Source organism: Numenius arquata, chromosome 6 (genome assembly GCF_964106895.1).
Source record: "Numenius arquata chromosome 6, bNumArq3.hap1.1, whole genome shotgun sequence".
NCBI lineage: Eukaryota > Metazoa > Chordata > Aves > Charadriiformes > Scolopacidae > Numenius > Numenius arquata.
Window position 1 is genome coordinate 42,773,263 of NC_133581.1, and position 25,734 is coordinate 42,798,996.

A 25,734-nucleotide genomic window follows, 5' to 3' on the forward strand; every position below is an offset into this window, starting at 1 on the left:
AAGTTTTGCTACATAATATATACTGGGTTTGAGTTTCTAGTTCATAAAGAAGTAGGCTAGACATCTGTGTTCTCATTCAGCCTGAAGCAGCCCAAATAATGTTACGAACTTTAAAATGAGACAAATACTAAAGGCATTGTGTCATCCACTAATGAAATATAGCTGTCTTTTTGAGCTGAATTTTGTCATGGTTTAATACATACAGCAGCGCACTTTACATTTAAGGATGGGAATGGAAAAATACAAGTAGTTGAAAATGCTGATGAATTGGTAGGTGAAATTAAAATGGCCAGGACACAGGGCTCAACATCCTTACGGTTTTGCAAAAAGTGACATTGGATCTCTAATGACAACAAAAGGTCATGCTTCTGTTTATACATCTTCTGCAAAAGACAGTTCTGCTAGTGGCATACTGTTAGAGGACACTGGTCCTTTTCTGGCTCCAAGAGAAAAGTGCCATCTCTTGAATAACCAGCGATGCTTTCTACTGCATGTTGGTGTTGCTTGGAGATCTCTCATCTGTGTACTGAAACAACCCAGCTTTGTTTAGCTTGTGATGCAATGGGATACAACCCGAGATGGTGTGGCTGCAGGGAATGAACTGTGAGAAAGTCACTTTAGTTTTGCAGTGAGTTTTTGCTTATGAAGCTCTGCAAAGGGAAGTGATGCTTTGAACAGTTCTTCTACTTATTGTTGCCCTGCAGCTGAGACAAGGGTGGAGGTGTGGGCAGAGTAAAACTGTTTTAATATCCAGGTGATTAAAATGCCATAGTATTGCAGAAACCTATTTCAATTCTTTCTCAGAGAAAAGCTGGTGGTCTTCCCGTAGTGAGGGGGACTCCTCCTCCACCTCCTATGTTCATCACACCACTCCAGGTGGACCAACCAAACTTATCGAGATTATCTCTGACTGCAACTGGGAGGAAGATCACAATAAGATTTTGACCATCTTATCACAGCATATCAACAGTAACGCGCCACACTGCCTCAAAGTCGGTAGCTTCATTATTGAATTGGCTTCGGAACACAAGGCCCAGGATGAGAACCACCCTCCTGTCTACTCCTCCAGAGTGAAAATTTCAGTGCCGTCCTACCAGGACAAGGACGAGAAGCCTGAGATACCTGTCTTGGAGACTCCTGATAGCGGAGTGCCATCACACAAAACCCCAGAAAATCTAAAGTACTTGCGGGCAGACACATTGGACAAACTGCAGGAGAAGTTGCATGGGGGCAAAGGCTTGCCTTTTTATGCAGGGATTTCTCCTGCAGGAAAGCTGGTCGTCTACAAACGCAAAGCTAATATGAGACCCTCAGGCTTGATTCAGGTGGGTCCCTCTGCCTTTACTGTGAAGATTAGATTCAGTTTCATCCAGTGTCCCAGAACTCCTTGAAGGAGAGAACACTCTTTAATTTGTCTACCTAGTCTTTTGCTTGTCCAGACAAGGATTCTTAGTATCTGGTGGCATAAGCTTGTCCCATTCAGGATTGACTCAATAACAGGAAATCTGATTGGAAGTCTGAAATCTGATGGTTTAGCTTGTCCTTTTGGCCATTTGGGACTTGGTGGCCCAAGCACAGAATCTCCTTCAAGATCTTTTTGGTCCTTTGGAAAAATCCCTGCAGATACATTTGAGAGAGAATACTTCTAAATGAATAGCTGTTAGAGGCCACAAAAAGAATATTTTTCTGAGGAAGTGTACGCTGGGACAAAACTTTAAAATGGAATTGTGAACATTAAATTGCTTTTTGCTCCAGCTTACTGTTAATCTTCACTAATAGCCTGTGAGTAGAATATATGTTGTCCATCAAGAGACTTCATAAACCTAAGTTCAAAGCGAGTCCTTTCCCTGCAGATTCATGCTGCCAACTTGGTATTATGGATTGGTGGTAGGAACTGTAGGGGTAGGATGAAGGTCTTTTTCAATCAAAGTGGTTATAGTAACGCTGCTTTCAGAGAAGGCATATGAATTTGAAAATAAGAGTAAAATTTATTTTCATGATGCTTTGCAGATATGGCACCCTCACAAAGAGAAGCTAGCGGAGAGAAAAAATGTAGGGGGAGATTTCTTCTTTTTAATAACAGTTGATCAATAAAAAGAATGAAGACCTTATTTAGTAGTTTGTTGAATGTATTTTGGCTTTTAGAAGGTACTACAACCTGAAAATAAAATGCAACACTACCAAAACTTCCTGTTGGCCAGTAGGCATAAAGTCTGACGTTCAGAAAGGTGTTCTCTTTCTTCTCTCCCATGCAGTCAGTTACCACTACAACTCTGAATTTGAAGTTAGTCAATTCATCATACCTTAATTACAGAGTCAAATGACAGTACGGATAAGAAAAAAGCTGACAAAGCTTTTACAAGATCTTTAGAGTTTTGTCCCAATGTATATGACATGAGTATTCTTTCTTCTGTGATGCTAGGTGTTAATTAGGTTTGAGAATTTTGTCCAAAATTGTCCTTGGATTTGGGAACCCATTTTTATTCAGGACTGTAGCATAAGTAAGGGACAAGAAAAATCAAGTGCTAGCTTCACTCTGTCTAATTTTGGTGATTCCACATGCTCCTTTGGACCCTGTGATTCTATGTAAGAGTCTTGAGTAGTATCTAAAAATCTGTATTATGAAGATATAACAGAGTTGTTTGAAGTTTTCCTGGGCAGTAAGGAAATTAGGAATTCCCATTCTGAATTGCAATGGTTTTTTTGAAAAGGGCACTTTGAAGTCCCATGGAATGAAACGCCTCTCCAGAGGTGGTGAATTAGCATTCTTTTCACAAAATTTCCCTTTTCCACTTTTTTCAGGTTAATGATAAAAGGTTTCCTCAGGCCAAACTGCTTTTGGGACAGATGGGGGCATTACATCCTGCCAATCGGCTAGCAGCTTATATCACAGGCAGGCTGCGACCCACAGTACTCGGTGTCTCAGCCCTCAGTACTGTCATCTCCAAGGTAGCGTCCAATGCTAAAGCAGCTGCTTCTGGGACACCATCAGTCCAGGTGCCCACAACATCAACTCCCAAAACTACATCTTCCACCAGCACTACTTCAACCCCCACTGTGACGACTCTGAAAACCCATGTCCCAGCACAGAGACAGATAGGTAGGTTGGAACTTATTACTGTGTTTTAAATTGCGTGAAGCTGAAGTAAAAAGTGAGTGTACAGCATTGGTGTTGATTCCTGTGCAACAGTGCATGCTGCCTTTGGCTGCATTGCCTACCTAAACTGCCGCTGCAATAAGTAACCTCTTTAAAGCAGAAAGTTTTATTTTGACTTCAGAATAAGGTTACAGATGTTGACTATTATTTTATTAATGCTACTAGAGCATATCATATTTTCAAGAGACAAGGAAGAGTGGATGGAGACATGCTGAATGTTAAGCTTGGATTTTTGTTCCGAGAGTTTCCTTACTATGATTTTTTTAATTGCTTTTCATCAAGCACGGATCTAACTTAAAATGAGTAAAGGATCACTCAAATCTGTGGTTCTTCGCGGTTAGTTTTTCTGATGATGTTGCACTTATAATTGGAATTCCTGTGACCACCAAGATGCGCGAAGCAGCAGTGAAAGACAAGATGGTCCAGATGTGGATTAGCGAACCAACAGGTGTGCAGCCAATAACCACACCGGCCTCTAATCTCATTGGACTTCACAAGCTAAACAGGGCTGGACTCAGTCAGCACTTTGAGTGAAAAAGAGAGAGTATTGGAAGAAGCATGTGGTGCTTGGTCTGAGTTGGTACTGAAATGGTTACTCCAGCGTGGCAAGAGAGGAAGTTGCCTTTAACTATATTTTGCATGAGTTTAAGAAAATAAGATAAAATTAAAATACCTAGTGCCCATCCACATATTCCCACATGTTATTTAGCGATCTGAAGAAGCTTTGCAAGAGAAAAGGATGTTACCTGTGTCCTGGCAAAACTTTAATTTCTGACCGATTATTTTGTTTCTTTCTGCCTAAATTTTCATTGCCATGTAAATGGGTATGTTGTTTTTCATGTCCTGTAATAAAACTTGTTGTTTTGTGTGTTTATGCAATATTAAAGAGCTGGCTGCATTTCATTGATGGATGAAGTGATTGTTGCATATATGATTTAAGTGTTCTGTCATATTCTAGGTAAAAAATGCTATAAGCATAAATAACTACAATATTTACATTGGACTTGCTTCATAATCTCTATGCTGCTGCTGTTCTTATCTGTAGTCATCTGGAGTGATGTAGATGTTTAGTATTCTGATCCCTTGGAGAGCAAGGGATGAGGGAAAGGATCTTCCCAATATTCATTACTTCCCATTGGTTAAATTTGTCCCATCCAGTCCTCAGTTGCACAAACGTCACTGCAATGAGAAGGGGACATGGTGAACTCTCCCTCATTCCCCCATGGCTGTGTAAGATGTGGGTACAGTAGAAGGGGGATGAAAACCAAGAAGTGGTGAAGAGAGGAAGATCACACAAGTTGCTATAGGAAGAATTTGAGGTTTAGAAAATAGTTTGAGCCCAGTATTTCATTTAGGTGTTTGTTTTCCTGTACTGTAATTAGAATTGTCAGTTCACAGTTTCATGATAAAGAACAACCCCTCAAGACCCGATTCTTTTGTGTGGCAAGAAATGCAACCAAAAAGCCGTAGAAGTGGAATAAAGCAGACATTTTTAATATGTAAGGCATGTTCAGGACTGCCGTAAAGGTTTCAGTTTAATTACAAGGTTCAAAGAAAATGGAGGCTCAAATTCATGCTGAAATTACAATTGTAGCACATCATGAAAGGCAAAGAGGAAATCTATTAAAATTTTGACCTGCAAGTTTTTATTTGCAGCTGCCCGACCCTCACCTGGTGGTGTGTTCACACAGTTTGTGATGAATAAAGCTGGAGCTCTACAGCAGAAGATTCCTGGAGCAAGCACACGCCAGCCTGTGTCAGGGCCACAGAAGTTCAGTCTCAAGCCTATGCCGATAATGGTTGTTGCTCCTGTGGTTCCCTCAAGGCCATCTCCACCTCAATGCACAGTCTCTCCTGGGGTCACTACAGCTACCACGACTTCTCCAGTTACTGTGGAAAGTACCAGTGTGGCAGCATCTACTGTGACCACTCCTAGCCATACAAGAGCTAGTGAACCTGTCTGCTCTCCTCCTGCAATTACAGTCACAGCTGCTCCTGCAACACCTGGAATCAACACCTGTACTACTCCCTCATCCACCACTCCTACTGCCACTGTGAATGTAACAAAAGCAACAGGGATTGTTGCACCAGTAGCAACCACGTCATTCGCTAAAACTGTAATAACACCACCAACTGTTACTTGTCCTGTTGTCACAACATCCACTTCTACAGTTGTGCTAACAACAACTGCAACAGCTACATCTGTGGTGACCACACCAACTTCCTCTGCTGCCTCTGTTCCGATTATGGTATCAGGGGTTAATTCAAGTCCTTCAGTGACTCCAAAAAGAGGTAAGGCTTAGGCCCTTTGGGAGATTATTGCAAATGCTTCTTTTTTTTTCATTCTGCCTCCTTCATAGCTGGAATACAGTCTGCAACTGCAGAACCCAATTTAATATAGATTCACTTCTCTCACCCTTCTTTCCAAAATAGGGTAAGAGATATAATCTCTTAAATTGCTTTATTCCAGCCTGAGCTGGTAGAGGAAGAAAAAAATGTAGCTGCCTGGTCAGTGAGTGCTATGGATTGAGCTGGAAGTCTCACATCACTTCTTGGCCTGTAGAAATGTTTAGCACAATTAGAACTGCTAGAATTTCACAGTTGGCATAGAGTCCAAGAAGTAGGTATGAAATTACTCTCTTGTTGTTAACATGGAAGTCTTCTGAGTCATGGTTAAGAAACCTCGATGGAACTGTATGAAAAAGACTGTTCTGGCCTGGTTGGTTCTAAGTGTGTTCTGTGAATAAAAAGAAAAAAAAATGCTTTCTAACAAATTTAAAGAGATCCAGTTTTTCCAAAATATTTGTACTTATTTTCGTTAAGAATAATGCCTGAGTTGTAAGCCGCTCTCAAACTGATTTTTATTTGACTTTTAAAATGTTTCAGAAGATGCTGCTCCACAAGCTACAAGTACGACTCCCCAGAAGATGTCTCCTGGAACAGAGAAACGTGTAGGACCTCGATTGTTGCTGATTCCAGTGCATCAAACATCTCCTGCTTTGCGACCACTAAACAACAACACACAGCTTGCGCAGAGGCAGAGGATGGTCCTTCAGCCTCTCAGGAGCCCTGGTGGTGTGAACCTGTTCAGACATCCCAATGGGCAGATCATTCAGCTTGTCCCTCTGCATCAGTTTCGAGCTGCAGGTGCCCAGCCCAGTGTGCAGCCAGTGATGTTCCGCAATCCAGGTACAGAGTCCAGTGTTTCTTTCTTGACTGACCGATGGGTTACCCAGAAATGAACAATAGAATAAATGTCTCTGTAATTCTCCTTTCCCCTGCTGCAAGTAATTGAATAGTCTAATTTGGTCCTTCGTGAGTAGTTGGAGAACACAGTGTAATTGTTCAGATGTAATGCAACTTAGTTACCATGTGTCTAAAATACAGAAAGTGCAGTTAATAGCTAAGTCACCCAAATTTGAGACTTCTGTGCAGCAAGTAAAAGGATCTCTGTGTGTATGGCAATGGAGCCATGTCCATTTTACTGTCATAACGTAAAAGAAATTGTGTTGATCTGGTGATTCAAAATAATTCGTTGGAGATTCTCTTATAAAGAATGAGCCATTACCTGCATCTCATTGGATGTGCTGCTCTGTTTTTGTTTGGTTTGCAGGTTTGTTAATGCTTTTACAGTAGATACTCGTATCAAATGTTATGTTACAGTACAAAATTGCTGGCTTTTTTTTTTCTTTAGAGTGTGAAAAGAAAAAAATATTATTTTCAGCTGTTTCTCTAGTGCATAGTTGAGTACAGGGTTGGAAGAGTTAGATATTGCAGATATCTGACAGAAAATAAGGTGCTTGTTGAGCATACTGTTCTACATATTTGTAAACAAAATACACTTTCAATGCATGTTTATTTTCCAGTATGATTTTTCTTCTGTTCTCCCTTTATAAAGAAGCATCTTGAGGAGAGGGGGGCAGAGTGGTGTTGAAAAGAGAGACGAGAGCAAGCACAGTAGATGACAAAACTGTGGGGAGGAGATAGCCTGAAGTGTAGGAAAGAGTCCGTCAAAAAGTTCATTGAATTCTTTTCTGGTTTGGGACTTTAGCTCTACAAGAAAAACTACTTGCCAGTGGTTGTGGTTTTCCTCCTTGTTTCACAGAGTTCTGAAACGCCACAGAGGAGTTAATTAAGTTGAAAAAGATTATGGTATAGTCATATAATCATTTAATCTTGTCATAATTTTTTTCTTTGTAGAAGTCTTTTTCTGATTGGGGGGGGGGGGGGGGGGATTTTTAAATTAAATATTCTCTCCTTACTTTCTTTTTGGAAAAAATCTCTGCTTTCCTGTTTTCCAATAAATGGGAAAATAAAATGCAGAGGACTTTAACTAAAGGCAATGCCTTTTTTGATTAGTGCTGGAACTTGCATTAAATCTGTTAGTTTTAGAGTAGCTACCTCATGTATTTTATTGGAGCGTTCCATATAAAAATTCAACAGGTTATACGTCTTTATGCAGTAGCAGCTCTTTCACTGAGAACTTGTGGTCAAGTACCTGATTACGGTGTCATGCTCGAGAATGCTGGCTACTTCTGGTACAGCATCAAATAGTAAAACTAAAAGTTAAAAAAACCTACTTTGAGGAAGTGTTAGTTGATGTTTTATTTTCCTCACAGGATCTGTTGTAGGAATCCGGTTGCCTGCACCTTCCAAGCCTGCTGAGTCACCCGTGTCTCCCACGTCCTCTGTGTCTTCCACTTCTCCTGCCACAAATTCAGCTGTACAGACGGCAGTACCCAAGTTATCCCCTACATCTAACCTAGTCACTCAAGCATCTTCTCTTCTTCCTTCAGTAACAAGTTTTGTGTCACAGGCGGGCACTCTGACTCTGAGGATCTCTCCTCCTGCTGCCAGCAGCGGGACAAATCAAACAGCCTCCGAGTCTAAAATAACCTGCAGCTCAGGTGGTTTGCCAGCTACCACTGCTAATCTCATACCTTTACAGTCTGGTAGTTTTGCTTTACTTCAGCTCCCAGGACAGAAGACCGTGCCAAACTCCATTCTTCACCATTTTGCATCTCTTCAGATGAAGAAGGATTACAGGAAAATATGCAAAAAAGAGGACTCGGATGCTGCTCAGCAGAAGGAGAATGGGAAGGCTTCACACTCAGATGACATTGAAGTTACGGAGTCCGAGGTCACACTGTCAGATAGGAAACAAGAAGAAAATGAGTTGTCAGTTAACCAGTTGAGTAATGTTGAAGAGTCAGCATCTGGCACAATCACACCTGATGGAAATTCCACTACATTACAGATGGTGGAGAAGGACTCACAGGTGCTAGAGAGTTCTTGTGATGATAGCTCTTCTTCTCAGCATGATGTTTCTGCAGATGTCATATCATCTGACCATTCGTACATCAGTGAGAAGCCAAACGATGAGGAGGAAAGAGGGGCTTCTGAGGAGAAAGAGGATTCTGTCAGTTCTGGAACTGCAGTGGAGGCTGTTTCAGCTAATTCTGAAACTGTTTGTGGGTCATCAGCCCAGTCTGTAGTTGCTCCTCTGGATAATGCACATCCACAGAGTCTTGAGAATCAGGAGACTGCAGAGTTGAAGAATCATGGGAAGGGACAGATACCTGCAGAAGAGGAAGAGAAAGCAGTAAAAGAGCAGGAAGGAGAGGCACAGACACAGGGGAAGGAGAACAGTAAGGCAAGTTCTGGGCAGTCACAGAGTCAACAAGAGCAAGATGTGCAGCTGGAGAACACGAAGGAACAGAGAGAGACTGAACTGTCTCAGAACAAACAAGAATGCCAGGGTGATGCCGTGCAGCCAGATATGGAAAGGAATGAGTGCAAGGGCTCTACAGAAGCAGAAGGCGTAAGAGAGAAAAAAGGAAGTAAATCTGAAATCGGTTCTGCAAAAGAGCAGGATAATGCTTCAGGAGAAGAGCATATAGTCAGTACTGAGGAAGGCAAAGCAAACATAGCCAGGCAGGACAGCAGTAACAGCAAAGAACAGGATACTTTTGATTCTCAGGAAGAAATGAAAACAGGTCATGATATTGTAACGCATGTCAACAGTTCTTGGAGCAAAATATCTAGCATTGTACCCGCTTTAGAAAACAAAAGTGATGCGGATAGCAAAGCTGATGCATCTGAGAAAAGTGACTTCCTGACACCAGAACAGAAGGCACAGGAAGCCAGGCATCACAAAAAAGACTACGTGCCCACTATTGATATAACTGCTGATGACATGGAAGAGGAAGAAGAGGAAGATGATGATGAAGATGAAGACGATGAAAAAACTGATGATTCTGCCGATGAGATGCTGGATGGTGCTTCCGACTTCCCAAGTGAAGAGGAAGTAGATGTTGAAAAAGTGGTAAGCATTTAGCTATTTATGAGGGGATTTTTTAAATTTATTTTTTAAGTTTTTTAAAATTGACCAACTAACATGAAACAACCCATGGATTTGGGAGACACAGTGTGATATTTGTGTTCTGGACTTCAGCTTCTTTTAGAAAGTCTACATTGGGGTTCCAAGTGGAAACGTCTTTCATTTCTTCTTAGTTGCATGCCTTTTTATAGGTAGCATTGTAGTGGCCTTTTAGAAATTGTCCATTTTCCAGATAACAGGACTTGCATTGAGTGAGCTGGAGTAGAACCATTGCATGCTGTCTTCCTCCAGTATTGGTTCTCAAGCAAAATTCTTCCTTGTTGGAACTCAAGCAATTGGTTCCTTATAATATGACCTATGATCCTAAAATATAGTAGCCAATCTAGTATTTCTGTTATTTTAAGCTGTTTCCTTTTACTTAATTTTTGTAGCCCTTAGTTAAGATTTATTTCTGGAAGGAATGTTTCAATCTCTCCTTAAATTCCTCTTGAAATGTAGTAATACATCTAAGTAGTGTGTGAAAGCTGTCATCCCATATTTGATAAAAAACCTAATTGCTCCGGAAGTCATGGAATAAGGGTAAAACTTTGTGGTTAGTATAGCTAAAATATATTTAGATTTTAATGCTCGTAGAATTTCCATCAAATTTTGCCCAAAATTAAAAGAAAATGATCCCACGTGTAACTTCTTCATGTACTTTTTATATATCATGTATGACTTAAGAAACAGTGCATTGTTACTTAAAATTTATGAAGTTGTGGTTTTGTGAGTCACTCAAATGGACATAAGAAATAAGGTAGCCGTTTCTTGGGGTGAGATAAAAGTGGAAAAAGAAAGGTTAAACTGGGAGAAGAACTGAAGAAGAAACAAAATTAACAATAGGAGAGATAATGTTAGTGTCTTCAGGAATTAGAAAGTATATAGTTCTTTTAGCGTTTCTGTGTAAATGTAGCCCCCTCACACTTAAAAACCAAATTAGACTTCATTTTCTGGACTGTATCCAGAATAACTTTAGATTTTTAAAATTTTAGCTTTTAGAATTTTAGAGAATGTGTTTAGCTTCCAGAAACATTGACTAATCAGTTCGTATGCCAGGTCGCTGTTCTTGGGCAAGGTGATAGCATCTCAGCTTGCATGAAGGTGAGGAAACCGAAAGCAGATGTAATTTTTAGAAGTTTTTCCAGGCTGAGAAATGAGCTGTTGCTGTCTTGTCAGACGGTGACAGTTGAACTCCTGTATCCTGCAATAACTTCAGCAGAGTGATCAAGTTTTGAGAACTAGGCTTAATTTCATGGCTGATGCCTGGTTAAACTTTCCAGACAAGGTAGTCTGAGGAAATCTGTTGGTAAGCCTACAGATGTCTAGGTCACAGAGCAGGCTGTTACCAGGGTTGATGTTTTAAAGATGTATTTTCTTTGTCCTGCAAAAGGATGATGAAATGAAAAAATAATTATCAGGGATTATAAGAAATGTTTGTTTTGGAAGAAACTTACTGTGCAGGTTTTGACTAATGGGGTTTGGTAAGCCGTATAAGGGTGTACGTCTTCACCATAAGCACACACAGACGTGAGGATAAACAAGCTTCGGTTCTAGAGAGTAAAGCTGAGGAACTGAGATCTCTGGAATGAGATGTCTGGGATTTGGGTGAGCTCTTGGTTTGTTAGTCTGCTGCCTGCAGGTTAAGTTAGCACGTCAATGCCTAATAGAGAATTTAGTTTTAAATCTAAGTGTCAAAGTCTCTGTCACTGGGATGTACTCTTCTATCAGCAGAGTGCTTACAGGACAGGCTGCACTGCACAAGTTTGTCACATCGGATGAAGTCAGATCATATAACCAGACTACTAGAGGATGTTTATCTGTTTCATTAAGCTAGTGGAAACTGAAGCAAAGTGTACTCTCATATCCATTAATACTTTTGTTTAGTGGAAGTACTAATGACAGCTTTTTTCACTACTAATTTGGAATATGGACTGATTTTAGTTACTCAGGAAATAGCCATTAAAAACCCCAGAAAACTCCAGTGAGAGTCAGGGTGATTGCTGCTTACCTGGAGTAGCTCTTACTATTTCTTTTTAATACATTTCCCCACACTGATTCTCGTTGCAGTAATGACTTCATTGTTCTTAAGTTTGCGTATTGATGCTCTTCAGACGGCCTTCTGGGCTTGTGTGAATTTTGTGTATTTGACTTAGGAGACTCTTGCAGACTCCTCTACTCAGCAAAAAGAGAGAAGGTTCCTGAGATGGTATCATTGCCCTTTTGCATTTCCTACCCTGAATTACATCGAGAGAAGCTTAGGAGGGTTGATCATCTTGGGTTTGGTGATATGAATAAAACCTTCTGAGAATATCTGTATAAGCAAACTAATCATTATCAGGACCTGTTGTCTGAATAAATTCAAGTGTGATGGTCTGGGACATGATGTTAAACTCTTGATCTCCAAGGCATGGTGATTGCACACAAAATTCCTGTTGAGAACGACTGCTTGGCCTGTGCTTAGTCACAGACTGTGTCTGTGAATGAATTGTTCATGGAAGTGCTTGTTGGCTTAAGCCAAAAGCGTACCAGGGTGGTTCTGGTATTCTAATGCTACAGATGGAGTCCCGTGGTCCCTTTTAACTTACTAGTCTAAACATAGCTTCTGTGTCTGGCAAGTTATTTTATTTTAAATGTTGTTAAAAAGTGTTTCTCAATCACTCTTTTTTGAGCAGACATTAAAATGATAAGGAACTACTACGAATTATTATAACATTGGAAGTTTAATAAAAAGTGCAAGTGCCATATTTTGTGGATGAATGAAGTTCTAACCATCTCTCACATGTTCTGAGCTTTTGGTACAGACCATGTGTGAAATCTGCAGACGTTGTAGCATAGAAGGCAGATCCAGAAATAAGGCATTTGCTTGGGTAATGCCACCTACCCTCTTTCTTTCTCAGCACTGTCACTGAGGACCCTTTGCCATGAGGCAGTTTGCTCTTCAGGAACCAGGCGTAGGGGTGCAGGCTGCCAGGAACAGACAGATAGAAGAAGAGAGAGCTTAGAAATAGGCATTGACATGCAGAGAGGAAAAAGCACTGGCATTTCTGTAGCAACTTTGGAACTTCACTTGTGGTGCTGGATGGCTCCTTTTGTGTTTCCATTCCTTTAAGGTATTTTGCTCTTCTAAGCTCAAAGGCATTTAGAAGTTTTGTAGCTACAGGATCTGTGGAAAGACTGATGCTAGAAAGGTAGGACTTCCACAAGCGTTTGAAAATTTTTGCACTTTGACAAGAAGTCATGATGGGCTATGGATAGGGTTCAGCCTATCACAAGTTGGCACCACTTCCATAGGAATAGCTGTTCTTACGGCAGTACTTCAGTGGACTGGCTTCTGGCTATTTTCATAATTGTGATATTTTTCCTGATGTTAGGAAATCAGAGGTAGAAAGGAAGATTTACCACCCTGGGGCATTTTTCCCCTTTGTTGTTAGATATAAGAATGAAAGAAGTAATGTTTTTTGTTTTATATATGTCCACATTCAGGATTTTTAAACTTGAAAATATGAAGTTCGTAGTGGGCAGTGGAGAGCTCATACTTCTAATTTTTTTCCTGTTTTTTTTTTTTTAAAAAGATGCCACATCTTGGGCTTGGAATACCAGTTTTCTAGTATGATAGCATGTAGAAAGTTCCAGCATGAGAACAGCTCTAGCTGGATCATATTATCAACCCTTTGATTAGCCTAGTGTAACTTCTCAGCACTCGAAAGCTTTACTATGATAGTGTTTCTACAGTAAACTAATGTCCTGGTTGTTTTTTTTTCCCCTGACTCTGTGGATTGTAGCATCTTTTGAATTACCCTGCATGTCCCCCTTCCTTGCAGTGTAATGATGTCCAAATGCAGCTCAGACAAGGTAGTCCTGCCCACTGAAGAAAACCAGTTATGCATCTCTTGCGTGTGGAATCACAGCAATGGTACTGCATAAAATGGAAAAGCTAGAGAAAATACTAGGAGGCTTCCAGCATCGAGGAGGTTTTAGGGATGACCCAGGAGAGCAGGCAAGAATGAGAACTGCTCTTTGTTAATGAAATACAACTATGTTATTATAGTTATCAAAATTTGAAATTTGACCTGTACCTATCGCACATGTAATGTTTTCAACATAATGGCATGTATCTAGTCAGTAATTCTGTAATATAAATAATATCGCTGTTTGAATAGTTTTTGTTCAGCCGGTATATTTTTCTTCTGGCTTTGTGATGCTTTTCCTGCTCTCATCAGGCCCTTGGGAGGATTAAAAAAGGGCTGTGGAAGCAGTTATGCTACATGTTCACATCACCTGTTGTAGCTCAACAGAAGGTCTGTGTCTGGGGAGATGGTGTAATTTTGATATCTTCTGGCTTCTTTTCTTTTGCTTTCCCATCCCTCCACTCTTACCAGAAGCTTTTGTTCTTCTAGGCTGAGAAATTCTTGGAATTCCAGCACTCTGGGTCATGTAGTACATCCTCTAGTTCACTCTATGAACCTGGCATAGCAATTAAGGACTTCTAGAAAATTTGGAAATGTTCAGTTGTGTTTTTGATTTTCCTGCCTTTCTGTGACTTTGTGCAAATGGGTCGGTCTCTACTTTTCAACGGGGAAGCTACAGAATTGACTTAAAAGCAACTTGGATTAATCTGTTGTCTTAAAAACAAAATGACTTGGTAAAAACAGATCCAAAAAGTTGCTCCTGTTCATCTTGACAAAGTCTGTAATGAGTAAAGCAAGTGTGAGGAGGAGTTGCTGAAAACATGCTGGCTGTTTGAGTAAGTGATGTTCTTCAAGAGAGAATTTATATAGTAGAACTTAAAGATTTCTTAACTTTCTGTAAGCATATAGAACCACTCAAGAGACGTGAAATGAAGCTGTGTACCGTTCACAAGCAGTGTTTGAAAGTTGTTGAAATACCTGTGCTGAAATGCAACGTAGTCTTAACTCAGTCACAGTTTCAGTAGCCCCTGCACATGTGTTCTGGATCTAGGCTGCAAACAGTGTTTGGTTAGACCTCGCCAAAGCCCCAGGGATGTGGTGTCTCCCGACTTTCATTCTCCTGCTCTCTTGGGGAGCTGTGGTGACATGTAGCTCCTGGCGAGCCTGTCGAGTTCAACATGGCGGAGAGCTTCCTTGGTAAAAAGACAGTTCATTTTCTCTCTGCTCTATCTGGTCCCATTGCTAACAAATCTTGCTTTGTGGGAGCGTATTAGCAAGATGGAACAAATAAGAATTTTATGGGCTTTCATGCACCCAAAGAACCAGTACTTCCTTAAGTTTCTGCTGGTGCCAGTACCATACTTTCAAAGTAAGATCCAGAATTTGTTTTACCTCCTAGCAGCTCTTTATACTCATAACAAGAACTGTCATGGCATAATACAGGTTCATCCCCGCTCTGAAGGAAAGCTGCAAGAAACCCCAGAAGTTAGTAGTAGCAGTATAATTTATTTATCTCCTTTCCAAGTGTAGAACTCACCAGAGATCAGAGCTGCTTTCCTGGGCAGAGAAGAGTGGTGTCTTTAAAGTCAGCACGTGTTAAAAATATCTTTGAAAGAAAGAGTGAGATTGTTCTATAAAGCTAGTAATTTCTCTTCTAAGGTCACTCTCCCTACTCTTCTCTTTTTCAAAAGACATGACTTTTTACAAGCATAGACATAGTAGGTAGCGCGGGAGCGTGCACAGTAGGTAAGATGGGAGTGAGTGTAGCAACTTGTAGAAGTAAGGATGCTTTTCTGTTCAGATCTAGCAGTTATAGCCGATAACCTGAGCATCACTTTTCTTTGTTTCAGCAGTAATATCTCGATACTTCATAGTACAGGAAGAGGTGTCAGCCTCCCTGCAAGTGAGTAGTTTAGAAGTTTATACCTCTTACTACACAGAATCTGTACTGCCAACACTTTGTAGGACCCCTCGTGACGTGAATGGAAGGTGATGGAAGACTTGGGAATATTTGAGACTGGTTTTACAGAGGAGGATGCTGCATGGTTTCTTTCTTCTTAAAAGACTGAAAGATTCTACAGGCAGTATTGTGTGTGAGGGCACTAAAAGATATGTTCTATATAGACGCACTTTTAAATACATGCCCTTTTTTGTGTATATATATGCACATACACTCACTATATACTTTACTAAAGGCTATATTGCTACAAAGTACACATTGCTGTACTTTACAAAGGTTATATCCCCAGCGTAGCCTTTAGTAAAGCAGGGCAGACATGCTTAACTTTTCATACTGATTCTGTTCTCAGTTTTCTGCAGCCTCAATCATACAGCCATGGGAGATGATTCTCTGGCACCGTGATGAGAGTGGTCACTCTGTGGTGCCAGTAACTAAGGGAGCAATTTTTATGGTGTTCTTTGAATTTTAGATAGCCCTCCTGAGAGCTGTGGGTTTTGGGGGTGTGTTTTTCTTCTTTTTTGGCTTCAGAAAAGGTTGTGTTTATTCAGTATGAAGAAGCCAAATACTATATCAAACATTAGGTTATTAGAGATCCTGCTTTTCTGTCAAAAAGGAAATAATCAGCTAAGATTTACTATCAGGTTATAAATTGAGTCCCTTTAAACTACCATAGCTGCAGATTTCAGAGGTGTAAATTTCATGACTGATGATGGGAGATGTGCATCCTTAACCACTGGTTAGTTACGCTTGTGTGGTAATTGAGGCTGCTTCTGTTTGTTTTTTGTTACAGTGCTGTATATAGCCTAATCTGTGGTCAGCTGAGTAAGTGCAACACTTTCTCTTTTCTAATCAGAGTTTCTTAAAACAGCAGCATAAGTCACAGATAACTTTAAATAATCAGTACCATGAAGAGCATTTATTAGAGGCCACTTACTGATGTGATATTACACATTGCCCTTTTTTCCCTGTTCTGCAGTTAGTGTTTTTTTGTGATTAACTGTTTGCATCAATTTCAGGTAAGTGTTCAGTTCAGAGAAGAAGGAGATTGCACCTCCTCAAAAAGAAAGAAAAGGAGGACAAAGAGAAGGAAGGAAAGACAGAAGAGAAGAATAGGAGGAGGAGAAGATTGGGTTAGTTCAGGGAACAGGGTGAAATAGAGTCCAGAATAGAAGTATAATTCCTTTTTCTTACTTAAGGAGAAGAAAGAGTTTTGCGATCTGTAAGCAGACCAAATATAATATAAAAAGCTTCAATAAAAATCTAATACAAAAATTTGCTTGATTAAGGCTTGTTTTGTTGGGGGCTAATCACCTGGTACTACAAATGGCTACAAGATTAATATTAAACTCTTGTAGCTGCTGCAGCACTGCAGCTGTCTTCACAGATGGTAGCAAGTCTTCTTGGTCAGGCAAGCATGGAGAAAAAGTACTCTTCAGAATATCCTAAATATTTAAAATAATTATTGGGCAGTGTTTTGGAAAGAGCTAGAATCCTACTCTTCATCATGTAAGCAGTTTACTGTACGACCCAAAGAAGCCTGGTTGTGTGATGTTCTGACTGTTGCTATCTTAGGTGTGAGAGACCATTACTGAGGTGATAACTGTCTCAACTCGTGCCAAAATAACATTAGTTAGCGAGAGCCTACAGTAGTAGGTTGTAAAGGCAGTTTAATCTTATTTGAAAATGGAGGCAGGAAAGCTGTGCCCTGTGAAAGCTTTTTATCTCACCCATAGTAAAAGCATAAATGACAGAGATGGGTTTTGCCCTTACCAGAATGCATTTTGTGGAGTTGCTAGTGGGAGGAATTCCATGAGGTAACAGTTAAAATAACCACCTGCTTAGCACTGTGTGTTGGCCAGTGTAGCTGGAGATGCTGGGTCTGTAATGCTTCTTAATGTTACTGTGTAATCTCTTTTGAGACTGAAGTGAAACTGTTTTGGCCTGAGCTCTATTGCTGAGTAGATACTCATTTTAAAAAACAAAACAAAAACTGTTCCAGGATGCGTGTGAATACAGTGAGGATGACGAGCAGGTGGACATTGAGACCGTGGAGGAGCTTTCAGAGAAGATTAACATTGCCCGTCTGAAGGCCACAGCTGCTAATATCCGACCTTCCAAACAGAAGTAAGCATCCTTGGAGAGCGCTACAGTTTTGTATTTTATTGATGAGCTGGCGTTGAACGAACCCCTTAAACAACAGGTTTAATGTGATGGTAAGATAAAGCAAGGCTTGTGTCAGATCTTCCTCAGCACTGCTGCTTCCCAGTGTCCGTGAGGACGGGGCTGTCAGAATTAAGAGTAGATTTGAGGTGTCTTAGCCTTTTGTTTTTTCCTTCCCTCCAATTAATTTGTTCATGGCGATGTGTATCTTGTAATGTAAAATTATGAGTGAATCGCCTCCCTTCCTGCAAACCGAATATGAGCAGGGTCGTCTTGGTTTTAAATGTGATTTTGCAAGCTCTGTTTATTCTTCCTGGTGGACTTGTTATTTTTAGGTAGGAGCAGTCCTTGACTTAATCCCTGAGCCTGTAAATGAAAGCTTTGTCTTTGGGACCATTGCCCCAGCAAAGAAAGTATTTTCTTATTTACATATCTGCCATGGTTGGGTAGCTTGGCTTTTTTGTTGTTGTTGTTCTCTTTTGGGTTTTTTTTGTTTGTTTTTGTTATTGTTTTTGTTATTGTTTGCATTTATAATGACAAAACGCAAAGTAGAAACATGGCTTAGTTGAGATATGTAAAGATGGTCATGGCTGTTTCTCAGTTGCACCAAATAAGAAAATGGGGAATGTTGCATCCTTAGTTCTTTTTGTTTGAAGAATTTTTTTGTAGAAACTTTGAAAAATCTATTTGGTGATATTATATACCTCCCAGATAGTTCCTTTTTTTTTTTTTTTTTTCTTCAAAGATACAGCTCAACTGTTATCCATAGATAGTGAGTTTGCTATAAATCGTGAAGTTCTTTCAGTGAGAGAGAAAAACAGCTGTCATGTTTTGTAAAAAATAATTATTTCAAATGTGTATTGTTCTTTGTTTTCTTGAAGCTCCTGAGATACGAGGAAGCTGTTATTATATATTAGGATAGTAATAAATGTGAGGATTTTGGATGCTTGTTCTCGGGGAGGGGAGGGATTGTTCTGCCATCTGTATTGAATCTATGCTTTTTAAAAAAAGAACGAAAGCATAATTAAAAACAATACTTTCTGCAGCTAGCAGTCACGGGCTGAATTTATTCTCGTTGGCATATAGTGAAATAGTTTGTCTTTTGCACTATGGGATAATTTTACAGCTTTCAGAATAGCTGAGCTTTTTCCAGGATGATGGCATTGGAGATAAGAGTTCACTTTCTTGAGAAAGCTCAACAGTGACCTGTGTTCACGTAGTTATACAAGGAAGAGTTAATTTCAAGGGATAAAAATGAACTAATCTAGGCTGTTGGAATGTAGTTAATGAGGATCGAGTGCATGAGATGAGTAGTGTTGGGAAAAACTTTTTACCTTTCTTCCAGATACCATGCTCGTAATTCTTCGGATGAAAAATTATCAGAAAAACCTACGAAGGTATATGTTTGCTCTCCTCTTTCCTTTTGGTATCACAACTTCATTTTAAAGATAAACTTTCATCTCAAGCGCAACTCTTAATGCGGTTTATCTGCCTTCCATACATACTGATTAAATGTGAGAAACCAAATGTGTGTGCGGGGGGAAGGGGCCCAGTCCAAATCTCATTAAAGGAAAAGGACTGTTGCTGGCATCAGTGGGTTTCAGGTTCAGCTTTATGTATGGGAGGAATATCTGCCTTTTATTTATTAGTATGTTTGCTTAGGTTTTACGTTCTTGGCATAAATAATTTTTACAGCACACATGAAATAATGAACAAGTGAAAAATGTTTTCATGTGTTGAAGATACACAGATTGAAGATTATACATTATTCATGTCTATGTAGGATTATACAGGCACAGCTCTGGGCGGAGGATTTTTGAAAACTGTAGTTTAAATAATATGTACTTCGGCAAGTTAAAGATAACACAGAATCCTTTCAAAACAAACCTCACTGCAATCCTTCTGAAGCTTATGCTGTATTTTTGGGTGACTTTGAGGCCAGTTTCACTCCCTGTCCATGATAACTACCTGTGATGTACTTGATGTCAGGTCTAGAGCTACCAGGTGGGGTGGGGGTTTGAGGGGGGGTGTGAGCCTGGTGTTTGTCAGACTGGCGTGTGTGCTTTTGCCCGAGATGGAGATGGGTTCCAGGATGCTTTTCCTGCCTCCCCTTCTCCGCGTGTTCTTCTCTCTGCCCTTGAAGTTTAGGCACGAGGCCTGTCCTTGAAAGGAACCTCATGCCTAACACAAGAGCAGATGCACTTGCGGGTTCCTGTGCTCACTCTGCATGTGAGAGCAAAGGGGATGAAAGAGCCAGGTTTCAGGAGACAGTCGTCAGGTTCCTCCTCAGGCCAGCGGGTTCAGAAGTAAGGAGCCTTTCCACTGATTCACTGGGGTTTGGAACAGACCTGAAATGATGTAAAAAATGTCTTAATACTACTTTTTAAGTATTACTTCATCATGAAATAAATAGTATAATGGTATAAAACCTCTAAGAGTAATGAAATAAACCTTCAAATCTGTAGAGATTAGTAATCATTCTTATTGCCTGTCAACTTTTTTGGAAAGCAAATTCAAAATCAGCCTGTCTTTGACACTTCCTGTTTCTTGGTAGATGTCTGAGGGGATGAGTTTCAATGCCGTCTTTCACATTCTTACCTGCAGTGTCTCTTGGCCCCAACCCATACGTAACCATGAAGCAAAGTCGAAATCAAACTAATTTAACTCCAGAGAAAAATTCAAGTGTCCTGTGTTTGATGTGATTGTTTCATCCATTAGTAGACTTTTTTGAGAAGCAAATAACAACAAAAAATTTGGCTCAGACATGCGTGATTTTGCTATAATCCTGTGGTTTATCTAAGTAGCCTTGTATTGCAGAAAAATGAAAGCTTGTGAATAGCAAGGACCACTCATGATCTTTTCCTTCAGGGTTGATGTGATTGTTAGTCATTCTTGTTGGTCGGCACATCATGCTTACTGCCTGTGCTTCTGACACTGAACTTTCATGAAGGACATAATAGCCAAATAACATGGCATGAAATCTTCAGGTGTCTGTAGAAGCCTTGTAAATCAGGCATGCCTTTGAACGCTGTTTGTCACTGCATCACCTTTTGTATTTAAACTGGTCAATACGGTTACTTCTCCAGCAGAAACCTCAATTCTGGAAGAGAAAGCTGAAGACTGAGGCAGAAGCCTTTGCTCATTACCGCCAGACACACACAGCAAATGAACGCCGGCGACGGAATGAAATGAGAGATCTCTTTGAAAAGTTGAAGAGAGCTCTGGGGTTGCACAACCTTCCCAAGGTCTCCAAATGCTACATTCTCAAACAAGTAAGTATTTTGAAGCTTAAGCGAGGAAGAGAATCATTTAACCTGGACAGAATAATTAAGCCAGTAGGAGCTCTTTGAGTGAGTCCCAGTCATACTGTGAACAGAGAGCTTGTTACCTTTACAGGACTCTCTAGAATAGAAGAATATCTGAAAGAATCTGTGTTCCTAGAAGCTAAATCTTGATGGCACAGATACATGTTTTCAGATTAGCCCTCTCCTTCTTGCATGCTTTGTGAATTTAACCATGGAAGGTTATGGCTTAATTCCTTAGTGGTTTACTGTGTACATCAGGCAATTTTGAAATACATTGAAGAATTTTTTAATGCAGGAGAAGATAGCACTTCATTAAGTATTATACCGACATTAAAAATTTAATGGTAAAGATGTAAATGACAGGAAACAAAACATAAGCTGTAGATACATAATTATGTTTATCAGCTGTACCTTGAAATTGTGGGATAAAAGCTGGTTTTCTTCTTTAAAATAGCTGAACTTTGGAGGAAGGGCAAGCAAGATGTTTTTCACTTTTCACCTTGTGTTTAGGGAGAGCCGGCATTACGTGAAACTTCACGTGCTTTCTCTGAGTCCTAGTTTCTCAAGATGATGAAAATGTCTGAATAAATTTTGTAAAGGTTTCTGGGAAGGAAAATTACTTTCTTTTGTGTATTGATGGTTTATAAATCAGTTCCCTGACACTTTTCCAGGCCTATGAAGAAATCCAAGGATTGACCGATCAGGCAGATAAACTTATCGGACAGAAGAACTTACTGACACGCAAACAGGATTCTTTAATTCGTAAAGTATCCACGCTTTCAGGTGAGACTGGTTCTTTGGATACAAACTAGCTGGAATAATGAGGGTTTTAAGTGTGGTAGTGAGCAGAGTAATCCTCTGTGGATCTGGCTGAGTCATTAGTTCACATAAAATATAGACTCTTGACGCCAAACGAAGACCTGCTAAGCTCTGACTCAGCGATACACTCATCACGCTGATAAGAGCAGCTTTTACCTTTCTTTACGCCTAAAGGAAGTGTAGAACGATCACCTGCTGCAAGCCACAGGCTTGGGTTCCTGTGCATTGGGTATGCTTTGGCGGGGGGGGACACCACTTTATTCTGTTATTGGTCACTTCCTGAAACGGTTTTTCTGCTCAGTGCTTCCCAAGAACACACATCTGTCTTTGATGAGTAGCAAAACCTCTGGCTCCTTTGGTCAGCTTTGCAAATAACTGGCCTTGTACTGCTTTTCTGAGAACTAGTGCCAGTAGTGTCTGGAAGGCGGCAGCTCTGTCCGTATAACAAAACAGCAGTATATTCTGAGCTGCTACTCATCAAGGCATTTCAGGACAAGACCATGTCGTATTTATTGTGTCTTTCTATCTCATTTGGAGGTGTAGAAAAGCTGTAACACATGTTCAGCCAGTGCCAAAATGTGTGTGAAAAAACAAAACATTTACATTGTTCTTGTAATCTTCTTATTGTCTGGGAATAAAAACAGGACACTACCTGTAAAGTAAAAATTAAAGATACTTATCTTGTATATTTATGTGAATCAGTTCATGTATATTTGAGGTATTTGGTTTAAAAAAAAAAAAAAAAATACAAAAAGTGTTTTAGTGAATTCTCATCTTAATCCAGAAATGTATGATATGTCCTTTGAGCAAATAATTTTGGGCAAGTAACAAAATAGTTTTCTGATCTTTTGCATCCCTAGTAAAGTACCTCAAAACCGACGAGGAAAAGATCCTCCTGCAGGAGAGTTAGTTTACTCAAGATAGACCATGATGCCAGGAAACAAGGCAGTATAGTTATTTCAACTTTCAACATATTACGTTGTGTGCATCTGTAGAAAACAAATTCTTTATCAAGCGTTTGGGTTTGTTCAAGGTTACAGTTTTCATGTCAATAGTAAAGTGTATGTGAGTTTACCTCTAAATGTCATTTGAGTAACAGGGTCCATTAGTCCAAGAAATTTCATTCCACGTAAAGGTAACATTTTATCTGGAAGTCATACGTTTATCATTAGGAGAGATGTGAGGTTTTTCATAGCTGTGGGTATTTTCAAATGCTTGTCCAGGCTGTTTTCTGCTCATTGAAGTTGTAGATAAATTCTGAAAGGTATGGATGTTTCTGAAGGAAAAAAAATTATCTTGGTATAAATAGGTAATTACTTCCACTTCCCTCTGTTAATAAGTTTGCTATTTACTTGGTGGAGGTGGTGGTTATTTATTGTATAGTAGTTGAATGGTGTCAGCTTAATAGATTTCTTTAGTTCTGTCTTCAGCCCTTTAGTTCTGGAAAGAGAGTTTGAAGACAGGTTGACTCTCTGATAATTTTTCTGTAGGGAAGACAGAAGAGGTTGTCTTGAAGAAGCTGGAATATATATATGCCAAACAAAAAGCAGTAGAAGCACAAAAAAAGAAGAAACAACCTGAGCCAGAGGAATCTGTTGTAACTTCAACTGCCAGCACACAGCAAGAAGGATCTTCTGCTCCCTCCAGAGAGCTGCCCCAGATTACTATGACAAACAGAAGAGGCAAGCCATTGATACTTGCCAGAAAAGGGAGCCGCGCCACAGGTGAGCTAAAAGCGATGCGCGTTTCCCATAAAGGGGAGACAGACGTTGAAGCAGCACCCCGTGGGAGGGCAAAATGCCAGCCTGCTTCTGTGGGGAACTTCTTTCTTGAAGCATAGGACCAGGAATGTGTCCACCTAAGAGGTGTGGAAACCATTTGTTTTCAGTAAGGATGAGACCAGCCCTGCTGAGGTCTTCAAATGAACGTGACTTTCGAGTTTCGGAATGATGGGAAGTAAATTCCTATTAAGTTGCCCTTTGGTCTCATGGGGTTTCACTGCAATGCTGCAGTAATTTCTGAGAGTCAAAGGTAATTCTTTTTCTGCTGCTTCAAAAGCTGAAGTTCAACCCCCAGAATACTGAGTTGCTAGAATAGATTGTTTTCAAAACATCACTCCCCAAACAAGCTAGCTCTCCAGGAGGTGGAAGACTTGCTCTTGAACTAAATGACAGAATTGTCAGATGCTTGAGAATTTTTTTTGGAGCCGAGAACTTTCGGAGAAGTATTTGGCATTAATGGGGACTTCTCCATCATACACATAGGAAGGAACAAAAGAATGGCAGAAGTCCCAGACTTTCATGGTAGTACCACTGTAGTGCTCTGTAAGGGTCTGGTGATGTCTCTTGTTTTGGTAATAATAAATAGACCTTACTTGAAGTGGTCTTGGGCTTTTATAAACAACCAATCATTCTGGTTTCTCAAGCCTCGTATTTGTCCAGTGCTGGGGAAGTTTAACATCAGAATTTGGATGTGGTGGAAAAAAACCTTACTTCCTTTCTTTCTTTGGACTGAACAACTCCCCTTTGTAATTTCAGCAAGACTGCTCTGATACTTGATGGGGATGCCCCTCCAGAGAGTTAGGATTATGTTGTGCTGCACGAAGAGATAGCGCAGACTGGCTCTAGCCATGTAGGTGAGGTTCCTGCAGCTTGCACAGCTTTTCTAATGGCTTTCTGATCTAGTGCTCATAAACCTTCTAGCTGAGGTTCCTTCCACAACTCTCCTTACCGCTGGATCTCTCAGGATATTGTTTGCCATCAAGGGTGCTATGCCAGAATAAATTATTGATTTATGTACTTCTTTTTTACAGAGGACACCTCATCCCCTCTTACGCTAACTGCTGCGAGCCTGGTGATGACTCCACAGGGGCAGGTGCTGACACTGAAGAGCCCACTGGTGCCAGGGCAGGTGGCAGCCGTTCCTTCCACGCTACTGCAAGCTGAATTAAAGCCTCGGGCTGTCAGTACTGCTGTGACAGCACAGCCAGGTACCGTCGTGGGAGAACAGGTTAATGAAAGGCAGGGTAATGCTGTTCACAGATGTGCACAGCTGTTTACAAAGTAACATGTTATTTAATTTTTGCTTTAATTTTTCGAGGGTGGTTTTTTTTTTTTTTTACAACTTAACTGACTGAGGTAGAACCTGACTCTGATAAGAGAGATTTGATCTAATTAACTCAGACTATCAGTTTATCAACAGGTAAGTAAAATCTGTTAAATTTTTGCAACTCCCAAATCAGGGAAATAAAGGGAAGATTTCTTAATCATCTAACCAATTGATATTTCTATTTTTTTACCACTAGATACGGTATTACAGTGTAAAGTCTTGCCTAGAAACGCAAGGCTCTTACTTTTCCAGGCTTGACTGAGTATCTGAAAGGCTCTTGTTTCCTTCTCATCCCCCCCCTTCTCCTTTTCTTGGATAAGGTATTGCTTCTGTGATGATTCAGCTGCCAGGGTCAACAGTTCCTGTCCAAGTAAAAGGAATCCTTACTAACTCCACCATTCCCATTACACTGTCAACTGTTGCTGGAAACCCAGTGCCCTCAACAGTAGTATCAGCTACAGAGCCCCGTTCAGGTAGGATCTTTGGTTTTTATGGATCTTTTTGCTTGCATGCAGGGAACGTTATCCTTGAAAAAATAAAGGTATATTGTTTTCTCACTAGGAAGTAATGATGGGTATTATTGTCTGAGTATTCAAAGAAAATCACTGTTAGATGTTTTGAACAGTTTAGAGGGACCTCTGGGGGATTATAGATAAAGAGCTTTTTAACTTGCCTTCACCTCGCCGAGCCTCCCTGCCCTCAGCAAAATCAGGATCAGCGGGGACTGGCACGTGTCTGTGGTGTAATGCATCCTGCTGGGGAAGCTGCAGTGCAAAGTGGTGGTGGGGGCTGTTGGAAATCTTTGCCTGTGACATCCAGCCCCCTCCCACGCCCTGCCAGCTCCGGTGCCACTTGGAGAGATGCTTTGCGAGACTGAGTACATACATTGAGCTTAGGTGCGGGGTGGTTCCTGCCAGTAGTGTACTGCTGTCTGTCGT

General features: G+C 40.4%; 1 protein-coding gene across 1 annotated transcript in view; it reads left to right on the forward strand.

The window, feature by feature from the left end:
• The window catches only part of MGA (MAX dimerization protein MGA), a 51,158-nt gene that overhangs the window by 20,297 nt on the left and 5,127 nt on the right, over positions 1–25,734 (forward strand). Inside the window, exons 12-23 of the mRNA XM_074150084.1 lie at positions 805–1,325; positions 2,803–3,100; positions 4,814–5,449; positions 6,044–6,346; positions 7,777–9,482; positions 17,404–17,528; positions 18,910–18,961; positions 20,651–20,836; positions 21,541–21,652; positions 23,179–23,412; positions 24,501–24,677; positions 25,117–25,269. Of these exons, the coding sequence (XP_074006185.1) occupies positions 805–1,325; positions 2,803–3,100; positions 4,814–5,449; positions 6,044–6,346; positions 7,777–9,482; positions 17,404–17,528; positions 18,910–18,961; positions 20,651–20,836; positions 21,541–21,652; positions 23,179–23,412; positions 24,501–24,677; positions 25,117–25,269 (4,503 nt within the window). The remainder of the gene's footprint in view (positions 1–804; positions 1,326–2,802; positions 3,101–4,813; positions 5,450–6,043; positions 6,347–7,776; positions 9,483–17,403; positions 17,529–18,909; positions 18,962–20,650; positions 20,837–21,540; positions 21,653–23,178; positions 23,413–24,500; positions 24,678–25,116; positions 25,270–25,734) is intronic.